Below are 11,882 nucleotides of genomic sequence, written 5' to 3'. Positions count from 1 at the left end.
TGAGGTTGTCTTCGATGAGCTTTCTAGACCTTAAGTGGATGTGAATATGATTTGATAAACTATTTTGCTACCCCAACTCTAGTAAGATACTGTCAACTTGTTTTATGAGGCCGTGAGATTATAGAGAACAGTTCACGACGTGAAAAGTTAGAAAACCGTTCACGTCGTGAATAATTTTTTGTACTTTCACTTGTTATAACTTTTACTGGTCTCAAGAAATTCCTTAACCTTAATCTGACAATACCGAGTTTGTGAGATAGATCTGGTTAAGGCGTGAAACTACAGAAATAGTGGAATCGGTTCACGTCGTGAAAGGAAATCGGTTCACGCTATGAAAGGAAATCGGTTCACGTCGTGAAAGAAAATTGGTTCACGCCGTGAAAGGAAATCGGTTCACGCCGTGAAAGGAAATTGGTTCACGCCATGAAAGAAAATTGGTTCACATCGTGAAAGGCTCTGAATCGGTTCACATCGTGATGCGTTTTCTGCTAGTGTACGGTTCTTAATTTTGTCAGACCCATGGTGTTAGAGGTGTCAGGATAAGGCTACCTATTTTTAGCAAGGTAATCCCGTGAATTGTGGCGTTAATTATGGCGATGATGTCGGGAGCGTTTCATGCCGTGAGATTGCAGAGAATAGCTCACGTCGTGAAATGGTCTCCTGCAATTTCATGTCGTGAAATGGTCTCTTGCAATTTCACGTGGAGAATTCTCGCATCTGAGATGAGTTTGGGTGCAAAATACCTATCCAGATGCTTCCAAAATAAAGAATGTAATACGAGTTCAAGACACAACCAATGGATCCTTATTTTTTCGATTTTTATAAATTTTTGCAAGGAAAGAAAAACAAAATATCACCCTACTCGTTCATGTTAATGATTCTGGTGATACAAACATCAAAACTGACTAGAAAAAACAATGGAGCTTTTTTCCAAGGCCACTCCACTACACAACCACACAATAAAAACAACCAATTTCTCACAACTTTTCACTTCCACTCAAATCTTATCCATTCATTCCATACACAATGCATGGATACTCAAGGTATTTTCAGATCAGATTGCTAAGGAGGATCAAAAAAGAAGACCACCTTTGTGACACCTTGGGGTTGCGTTGCCTACAGGAGGGTTATGCCTTTTGGTCTCACAAATGCAACAGCGACATTTCAACAAAGATTCATGAATTTAGTGTTTGAGCCCTACTTGGGAACATTCATAAGGGTTTTCTTAGATGATTTTTGCATTTACAGTTCCAAAATTAATCATTGTAACAAGGTCCTCTTGGCTTTCAACCGGCTCTATGAGTTCCGAGGTAGTCTCAACCCACAGCGAAATGCCATATTGCAGAGTCCAAGGTAGCTTTGTTGGGCCATCTTGTGTCAATGGAAGGCATTCATATTGACCCTGTTAAAGTGGAGGCGGTCTTGGCACTTCCCCCTCCTTCAACTGTTCAGCTTCGCACCATTGTGCAAAAGGTAACCTACCTCCTCGAAAGGTTTCTTCAGGATCTATCCCAACTCTTGTTTCCACACATAAGGGGATCTCTTTCATATGGAGTAAGGTTCACGATGATGCTTTTCAAGCTGTAAAAAAGGCAGTCAGCAAAGCTCCCATACTCAAACAACCTGAATGGGACAGAATTTTATGCCAATCCGAGCATTAGTGAGAATTCTTTGGGAGCAGTTTTACTCCAAAAGGATGATAAGGGCTTCATGAAGCCAATCTATTTTGCCAGCAGACAGCAAGGTTCTCTCTCCAGCAGAAAAGGGTTACACTGATGTGGAAAAAATGGGTCTGGTGCTGGTATTCATTGTCAGGAAGTTTAGGGCCTACCTTCTCCCTAAACCTTCTATTTTTCTTGCAAATTCATGTATAATGCCTCATTTAGTTAAATGCATGAATCCACCAGGCAGGTTTTTAAAGTGATTGATGGAATTGCAGGAGTTTGAATTTTCTTTTTTGATAGAGGATTCTACAAGGGCAACTCTAGCCGATTTCTTGTCTAGGAAAGAATATCAAGAAGAGGTGGGTCATATTGATAATAAGCAGCTGGAGACACCTGCCAAGGAGGACCCTGTTGAATTAGAGAACCCTCATGTATTGCATTTTGATGGGGCCTTTAGGAGGTCCACAGGTGAAGCTAGTGGGGGGGGGGGTGGTGTATGATAGCAACAAGGAGGTCCACAGGTGAAGCTAGTGGGGGGGCCTTTAGGAGGTCCACAGGTGAAGCTAGTGGGGGGGTGTATGATAGCAAGAAGGAGGAAGTTTTTGCAGAGTCAGTGCAGCTGCCATTGGCAAAAACCAACAATGAGGCTGAGTATGGGGCCCTATAGTTTGGGCGAGAGCAGTGCCAGAGGTTACAAATAAAGCAACTTCTCATAAAAGGAGATTCCTTGTTGGTCATCCGTCAGCCTACAAGGAGTTTGGAAGGTAAGGAATACACGATTGTTTGAATTATTTAATGGGGTAAAGATACTACTTGAATCTTTTGCCAAATACCAGCTTATGCATGTGTCAAGGATAGAGAATGCACGGGCCGATTTCTTGGCCACCAATGTGATGTCTACATATGCATGTATAATGGATGTTGATGTGGGGCTAGAGTCACTATAAGATGTACAAGATTATTTAGGCAGTGGCACTCTTGGCCACCAATGTGATGTCTACATATGCATGTATAATGGATGTTGATGTGGGGCTAGAGTCACTATAAGATGTACAAGATTATTTAGGCAGTGGCACTCTTCCCAAGGCATATGAGTCTCAGGATAGGAAGAGATTAATGCAAAAGGCCCGAAAATATGCTCTCTAGCACATAATGCAAGCATGCCATGAGGACCTTTGTGGGGGCTACTTTGCACATGAGGGGACGGTGAGGAAAATATTTTCAGCAGGGTTTTACTGGCCAACTATACACAAAGATGTTCATGAATGGTGCAAAAGCTATGAACAATGCCAAATCTTTGGAGTCAGGAAATTGATGAGAGGTCCACTACACCCAATAATTTCTTTTAGCCCATTTGAAAAGTGGGGAGTGGATTCTCTGGGGCCTTTGCCACATTCTTCTTCAGGGAAGTATTATATCTTGGTGGCTACAGATTACATGATGAGGTGGGCGGAGGCCAAGGCCACCTCCAATGCAACGGCAAAGACTGTGGTTAATTTCATTTTTGAATTCATTTGCTCACGATTTGGTACTCCTTTGGAAATTGTGACTGACCACCCAGGGCCCAGGTTTCCGAGGGGACATCTTGAAGAAGCTTATGGAGAAGCTTTCTATCAAGCACAGGCACTCCACACCCTACTACCCACAATGCAATGGGCTAGTGGAGAAGACTAATGGAGTTTCATGTAGGACTATTTCCAAGATGGTGGTGAATCACAAGAGGGATTGGGACAAATGGCTAGCACCTACATTGTGGGCCTACCATACAACATATAAGGTAGCCATAGGGTTTTCTCCTTTCAAGTTAGCCTATGGAGTGGAGGCAGTCCTACCTGTGAAGCTAGAGCTAGGCAATCTTAGGATTGCCCATCATGAAGGTTGGGGGGATGATGTAGAAAGTCTCACAAGCAGACTAGCACAGTTGGAAGCTCTCGAAGGAGATCGAGAAGAATCCATTCAACGGGCAGAAGCCAGGGCTTCAAAGATTAAAGCCAGGATGGATGAGCTCAACAAGAAGCCAAAAATCAAGAAAGGGTCACTGGTTCTCCGTTATGACAGTCGTCTGGATAAACGTCATGACAAGAAGTTTCTCATTAGATGGGAAGAGCCTTACCAAGTGCATCAAAGTTACAGCAATGGGTCATATCACCTTAAGGACCTGGATGGGACTTTCCACAAAAGAAGGATAAATGGCTATCGTCTGAAGCCTTTCATCACCAGGAAGGATTGATTTGCTGACTTATTTGTCAAGTTGGCATCAAGTACCATCTTGATAAATAAGAGGGAAAAAATATGTTACCATTTTTTTTGTTGGGTCATTGTACATTAAATTCTATGTTTTTACTTATCAAGGGTGGCTATTTATACCTATGTACATATTTATTCGTGTTCCTAATGGACATCATGGGGGAATACCGAAAGCTCTTGCAAGGAAGTCAAGAACAAAGGTGGGAACCATACCTTAAGCTTTGATTTTTTATTATTATGAGGTGAATGGTAAAGAGATACTTTCAATAAAAGTAGCATTATTGATAAGGAGAGAGGTGCATGCATCTTTGGTGTGAATAGAGTGTAAAGGGGATGAGGACATAGTCTTACAGGGTGGGACTACATTAACCAAGCATTAAAGTGCTAAGTCCATATACCACATGTGTGCTCATATGCATTATGGGTGGTGAGTGAGGTGGAAAAATATTTCTTTATTAATTAACAATGCATGGAAGGGGGCCTCCATGAGGACTTTGGTGCAGATTAATGATAGGGAGTAATGGTACCTGATCTTGGGCGCCATTTTTTGCGACCTTCCACTCAAAATTCGGTGCCAAAAATGTACATAAAAAGTATGTACCTGTCAAAGATTTGCAGAGCGCATCGCGAGCATTCCAACTCTTCAATCCATTTCAAAGTCGGAGTTACGAGGCAAAAGTTATGCTCGAAACGGTGAACTGTAAATAGTGAGGGAGTCCTAGGCAACACACGTCCCTCTTTCACATCTATTCTCACTCTCACACATGTACACTCCCACAATCCACCCATCTCTCTCTCTCTCTCTCTCTCTCTCTCCCTCCCATTCTCACAATTACAAGGTGCTTCCTTACCATCACTTCTTTCTTCTCTCACAATTACACTCTCTTACTATCCTTCTCTCACTCTCTCTCCCTTCTATCATTCTACCTAGCCTCTCCACCTCCGCCTAGCAAGTATGGGAACATGGGGATCCATTGTTGCTCCACCATGTCAATCATCTTGTGCAGTGCCCTTCCTTCTCCAAAAACCCTATAAATAGAGCCATCCATCACCATCAAACCAAGCCACAACCTAGACGCCCTTTATGCTATAAGTTTGCCTTTAGACATTCCTATCTCCTTGGCTTAATACAAGGTGCTTCCTTACCATCACTTTTTTCTTCTCTCACAATTACACTCTCTTACTATCCTTCTCTCACTCTCTCTCCCTTCTATCATTCTACCTAGCCTCTCCACCTCCGCCTAGCAAGTATGGGAACATGGGGGTCCATTGTTGCTCCACCATGTCAATCATCTTGTGCAATGCCCTTCCTTCTCCAAAAACCCTATAAATAGAGCCATCCATCACCATCAAACCAAGCCACAACCTAGACGCCCTTTATGCTATAAGTTTGCCTTTAGACATTCCTATCTCCTTGGCTTAATGGCCATAACCCTCTATCCCTCTCTTCTTCTTTATGCTAAGCTTTATATATAGCATATATGCATCCATATCGCCGTCTAATTTCTTATCAAACACTTGTAAAAAGACCATATAGTTCTACCATCTATACATAATAGTCTCTTTAGCAGCCCTCTCTAGTCCACCAATTGCTTAGTTGCCATTCATAATAAATAATCAACTCATCACGAAGTCCGACGAGCCACTCTTTGCATGGGCAACCCCCGATGAAGAGTAGCAAATTGGGTGGAGCCAACCAAAAGGCCATGGAGAATCTATCGAAGTTTGGCACGACAAGATACAACGGGTCGACTGAAGTTTTGACTAAAGTTTGATGGTGGGAAGTTGGTGATGTAAATTCAAGGAGCCTCAACATATGGTTGCATATATGGAAATAAATAAAAATATCATGCCGCCACCGTTCATGAAGAAATTCTCACTTGCTATTGATGTGTAAACTCCACTTTTATCAAGTTTTCTTTGTGTGTTTCTTAATTGCATACGGTATAATAGAGCAATTTACAATTGTGGGTGGTGAATTCTCATGTTTATTCTTTCTTATATTGTAACAACGTTGTATCAACTAATCCTTAACATCATATCATCTGTAATTTTCCCACAAAGCAATGTATTGTAATTTACTCAAACACGGCACATGCTTTTGGTTTCACTTTCATTCTAAATCAGCAATGGCAATGAATCGACCCAACTTACCCATTCGCCCAAATCAACCATACCAGCCCATGCCTTTACTCTCTATTCATATAATTAGTAATAAAATGAATTTTCAGCAAAGACTAGCCCTCCTCTTTGGGGCCGAGCATCTAGCCAAAATAAATGCTTCTCCTCAACCATTCATCTTTACCACCCTCAACTATGATATTTCATTTGATGTCTATATCTTCATGTACTATTATAAGTTCCTTCACCATAACCACCGTGAGCATACCTCGGTACCATAACCACCATGAGCATACCTCGGTCCAAGGTCAAAATTTTTCCTCACAATAGTACTGAAGCAAGGTAGACGCTAAATGAAAAACGACCCCCTTTTGTATATATATATATATATATATAAAGAAATGAGACTCCTACCTCAAAATCACAGCTCAAAGCCAGAACAAAAAAACCGTAATGGCTTGCCACATCAAATTGAAGGCATAGTATTAGTAGCAGATCCTTTTCCATTTGCAACTGGTTTTTCTGGGAGTAATTATGATTATTTTGATTCCTTGGCCACAGAGATTTCATGTCTTTGCAATGAGCCAAAGATGGCAACCATTACAGACAAGAGGTTACCTTCCAAAAATGCAGGCACTATAATTTTCTGTTTGTTTCGTACCTTTGCCATGCATTAGTTACAGCAGACAGCTGAAGAAAAATGCAGGACAAAGAAAAGGGATAAAAAGAAAATATTTTTTTGTTCACATTGTACTTCCCTAAATCTACATAAATGCTACACATGGCCTTTGCCCCACATTCATTGACCCATACACATTATTCTCACATGCAAATGACCATCTATAATATCCTAAATCCTAAGAATGCTACCTACACATAAATCATAGATGACATACACCTACATGGCTTGACATGCACACATAAATTTGTGTACCACATTTTCAACAGCACACTCACTAAGAGTAAGACCATGAGGGTCTGAGGAATTGTAGTCTTATTAAAATACATCTATCATGCACAATCACATGTACCAACAAAGGCTGTAAATGACAACTAGTATTGCAGTGCATTGAGAAAATATATGTTGTGAACCCTATGGATTGAGGATAATGAAGGTAGACACACACACACAGTGCCACTTTAAACCCAGACCTAGAGTGTGCAGAAGGGGTCCACACTAGCAATTTATCGCATTCCTATCAATGACAGACAGCTAAAGCAAATCGATCCATTCATCCATCCCTAACACATCCTCCACAACAATGGATACACATTCTATCTATGTTATCATTTAAAAAAATGAAGCTGAAGATATAGGAACTATTATGCATCGAAATGCTGCTGGTGCCAATTTCCTGTAGGTTACATTGCCCATGATAAGTGCATGTCGGAACTCCTTGTCAAACTCTTGATGAATAATGTCAACCATTTTGCAAGCTCCTGGGCTATCAGAGAAGCTGTTTGTCATAGAATGCAGTCTGGAGCTGCTTCACATGAGCAAGCCATGCAGCAACATTCTGCCCATCAACTGAGATCCAGTCTACTGCTGTTGAAGCTGGTTGTTCCCACCACTCATCCACCTTTTTTAAATTTTAAAAAAGCGAAAAAAAAAATTAGGATATTTGTAGAATGTTCATACAGATCAAGCCAGTGATAACATCCTCCATTCCCAACAACACATAAGAAGTATAATATGTGATTCAAATTAGAAAGGGAGATGCCTTCGCATTACCATGCCTCTAACTCTTTTACAGTCTTCCAAACACTTCTGGGCTTCTTGAACTGCAACCTTTAACTCAGGCAACCACTGCTCCAAGGCTGTCTTCTCTTGCTCTGCTGCCATTAATGAGCAAGCTGACGCATTCCTGCAGAACAAAGCAGTTGTGCATTAGTTTCTCAAAGTGTGTTGCATTGAATAGCTAAGGCTATGGATAATCCATACACCAACCAATCTAATGAAAAACTTTTCCTTAGCGTACCTTTCATGTTCAGGCCTTGAACCATTCGCAGCTGATAATAATAAGTGCCCATTGCCAACAAGATTTCTTGATGTTTGTACTTGCCTCATAGCTTTTACTAGATCTTCCAGCAGACATGCAGGTGATGCACAAGGAGAGAAGAGGAAACGCATGGACTCCACTACGGTAGCAAGCCCAACATCTTGGCCATCATATCCTACAGGCCATAGACCATTATGAGAAATAGGTTTGCACATGCTGCAGATGAACGCTACAAAATACACTACTCTCTGTGAGGCCATGTGCATAGATAATGTGCAATCAATTCATAGGTAGCCCTTGTCTATCGTTTTCCCTCTTCTGCTCCACGTGCCTTCCTTTCCCATGACTACTGCTCAATGGCCAACCAAACACCCTCCTTGCGGAGTATCTGCTTACTAATATGAGAACAGAAAATAGAAAATGGTTGAAGATCTGAAACAGATGCTTCATTGTGATCTCAATCAGATACATCTCCTCCTCTCCAACAGCTGGTTTGCCTCTTGACCTGATGGCTCATATAGGAGACACCAAACAGGGGTAGACACCCCTAAATGCCGATCTCTACGCCCATTTCACATGTCCCACCTATTACATGATACATCCCAAACTCTAGGCAGGTCAACAGGTGTTGTAGTTAAAGCTAATTATAGCTCCTAGCAATGTAAGGACCATGTCCTATGGTTAGCTTTGTTATTAAGGAACTCCAGGAACCTGGCATCTAGCTCGCCACCCAAACATAGAGCCCCTCAAGCTCACCCCCAAGCTGGAGGTCCAGACGCATCTAGAGCTATGCTAAAGGCATAGATCTCACACCTGCAGTGAGCCCCGGCACCCCACCAGGACAAATCCCTTAAGGTGCCATAGCACGGAGTAGTCCCTACTCGGCCACAAGTCCACGACTGGAATGATCAATCCCCCTCCCAATGAATTGTGCCAATAATTGAATTATAAGGGACTGGGCTGTAAAGCCTGCCCCAAACTGCATTACAAGCTGCATGCATATGGAAATGTAAAATCTGCCCCAAAATTCTGCACAGACACTGCTCCATCTGCTTCCAGCCTGTAAATTTCATAGGCTATTGCCTCAGAGACTTGGAAACCCTTCATGGGAGGGCTCCTGAAGGACCTGTGTGCATTCCTAGGCCTCACAATCTCTCCAACCTTGGTCCCTTCAACAATAAGGCCTCTTTGTAGTTCCAATTTCCCCCCGTATTATGACACATACATCCCAGCTAGAGATGACGTATGTATCTAGAATCCATATGAGCTATAGTATGTTAATTGGCGTGTTAAAGCCTGGTTAGAGACTGGGTAGAGGCCGGCTGACATTGGCTAAAGGCAGCTCAGATGCAGGTTAAAGGCAAGGTCTCAATCCCATTATCTGTTGCGTGATCCAAACGATCAAGTTTTAATGTGGAAGGCCTCCATTGGTTCAGAGAAAAAAGATGCACGCTGCAACAACCTAAGTTTCAAGTGATAGAAACCACTAAATTTAAAGATAGACTTTCCAAATTCAAAATCAGTCATCCACAGAAATCGTCACAGAGTACCTGTTATATGTTGAGTTGCTGCATTTATTCGACAGATTGATGGTATTGCAGAAGGATCCTTGGCACCAGCTTTTGCTGTTAGTAAATCAGCGTTTCTTTCAGCCGCTGCTAACAATTCAGGTCCTGTAGCTCCACTGACACCAATGGAATCTAATAAGGCCTGCATGCAAAAGCATGGTGGAGATGAAAACAATCATAGAAGATAAAAATTTGTCAAAAACTTCACTATGCAATTCCTATTACTCTGGCTCACAGCTCACGGTCTAGCGATGGCACCACCGTGGGCTGCAATGGGACATCTGTCTGGCAGTCGACAGATGCAAAGCAGGATGGTCAGTCTCTGAGGCTGCCCCACTGAACAGCATGTCTAACGAGGATCTTGATCCCTCTCGCCCAAACCTGCCAGAGCACTCACTTTATCACTTGGGGCACAATCACCTGGGTGACGGAGACGGTCACCCTGCTACGAGAATGGCACGTGCTTGGCACTCCATCATAAGCAGACATACCAGTGGATGACAGAGCAACACCAGCCAGGTGCCTGTGGCACAGTAGGCCACTTCCACGCCACAAAACTCCCGTGTGGGGATGATCAGTATCCTAGCAGCCAAACACTTTGGCAGGCTCCTTTCTGTGAGACATAGAGGGATACAGGCCGACCTCATTCACACCCTCCGTGACCAATGGGAGCACCGTCAAGGGAGCTCTAGGGCTATTCAAGAACAGAGGGCAGCTTTTCTATGAATCTGAAGCTCTGGTCTCTTGTGTCTGGAATGAAGTATAGCATCAGTTGGCATTACAGCCCCACTATAACTTTCCCCCACCACCACATATGTAACCTCCCATTGAGAGCCGCCATCAATGGAGACTAAGAGTCTACCACTCCTCTTAATTATAGATGTCTTAAGACCCACTAAAGGGTAGAGTAGAGCAAGATTCCTGCCCCTTCTGATATCATTCAAACCGAAATCTAACACAATGGATGAGCATACCTTTACCTAAGAACTCACCTGGGGAGTTGATGGAAGCATGTAAAGGCGATTGTCAGGGACCCTTTGAAAAACAGCAACTTCTCTTTCCAAAAGATCATGTGCATCTGCTGCTTTTTGTTGCACTCTATCACATATTGGGATGACTGTAGTTGCGGAGTACTCTCTTGCACGCTTTGTATGTTGCTCCCAAGCAGCTGCAGCAGCCTGGACCACCACTCGTAACAACAGCAATTTCAAGAACATGTTTGAATGCAGTTTTACAGCAAACTGGTTATGCATGATTCCAACAGATGGTCCTTTTATTAGAACATGCAAAGATAAATCAGGCAAACACCACCTTACTGAGAGGATAATTGGGGCTCAAAAGTGAGGGCTTGCATGCTCCCTCCCTAGCTGGCAGCTATGGCACACTGTCAAGATGCCAAGCTGTGCTCAAAATCTGTCATGTCTCCATGGGTAATGAGGTACCTGTGATGTAAAGTCTTGACTATTGTCCTCAAAGTGTACTATAGCTCATATTTGCATGCAATGGAAACACGGCAACTGAAACAAGTGATGTCTCCGCAATGGAAACTTCTTGAAACTAGGGATTGGAAACGTTTATCATTATATAGTAGATGTAAATAGAATGATGAAAACAGCTGAGAGAAATAGAGGAGAATCATGGGATAGATCACAATCTAAAGAGATAACAAGGAAAATTGGGGAAAATCGAAACTTCAAAGGGAAAACCGTGGGGAAATTCTTAGGTGAGATTAGGAAACTGGGAAACAGAGAGAGAAACGGCTCCTCCCAAGAAACAGAGTTTCCGCAACTTTTGGCAAGGGGACGGCCAGATATATTAACGTCTTCAAAAGACCTAGAGGGTCTATGAGACCCAAAAGATAGTACAATATATTCATGATGAGTAATCCAATGATACCATCCTCTTCCAAAATAGAGTGCAATGGAAGCTTGCCATGTCATCGAAGGATATCCTGCATCTGCAGCTGCTGGGGGGAGGGACAAGGCCTCTGAGATCTGGTCTCAAAAGGATCGCACTCACTAACTAGTGTGCAAAGGCAAGGCACAGCAACCCTTACTCTGAGCAAACTTTGCTGGCCCAAAAGGCCAACATGTGCTACACCTGATGTAGAGAAAATCTTCTGACAGCAGTAGTTATATTCCACGGGCTCTGACAAAAAGTACCAATTCTTGAAACCTAATACAGCCAGACAAGACACACATAGGAATGGAGGTGGCCCCAGTACAGGAGCAGCCATGCATGTGCCCTCCTCCCTCTATAAATCACACAAACAAACACGTGAA

The 11,882-nt window shown here is 42.7% G+C and overlaps 1 protein-coding gene and 1 long non-coding RNA gene across 3 annotated transcripts in view; one reads left to right on the top strand and one right to left on the bottom strand.

Annotated features, from left to right (window-relative positions):
- The first annotated feature begins 1,011 nt into the window (after nt 1-1,011).
- On the top strand, nt 1,012-4,030 carry LOC147620794 (uncharacterized). The gene is made up of 2 exons (XR_015270058.1): nt 1,012-2,185; nt 2,222-4,030. It is a non-coding gene; the product is annotated as an uncharacterized LOC147620794 (long non-coding RNA).
- Nucleotides 4,031-7,190: 3,160 nt separating this feature from the next.
- The window catches only part of AUG5 (HAUS augmin-like complex subunit), a 29,159-nt gene continuing 24,467 nt past the window's right edge, over nt 7,191-11,882 (bottom strand). For both annotated transcript variants that reach the window (XM_086825063.1, XM_086825064.1), the window contains 5 exons: nt 10,593-10,778; nt 9,583-9,742; nt 8,012-8,207; nt 7,765-7,897; nt 7,191-7,612 (listed from right to left, as the gene is read on the bottom strand). In XM_086825063.1, the coding sequence (XP_086681189.1) occupies nt 7,481-7,612; nt 7,765-7,897; nt 8,012-8,207; nt 9,583-9,742; nt 10,593-10,778 (807 nt within the window). In that variant the 3' untranslated portion in view covers nt 7,191-7,480. The remainder of the gene's footprint in view (nt 7,613-7,764; nt 7,898-8,011; nt 8,208-9,582; nt 9,743-10,592; nt 10,779-11,882) is intronic.

Source organism: Cibotium barometz, chromosome 31 (assembly GCF_041138505.1).
Source record: "Cibotium barometz isolate CiBa-2024 chromosome 31, ASM4113850v1, whole genome shotgun sequence".
Taxonomy (NCBI): Eukaryota; Viridiplantae; Streptophyta; class Polypodiopsida; order Cyatheales; family Cibotiaceae; genus Cibotium; species Cibotium barometz.
The sequence above is the reverse complement of the archived record's forward strand: the minus strand, read 5'-3'. Positions and strand labels throughout refer to the sequence as shown.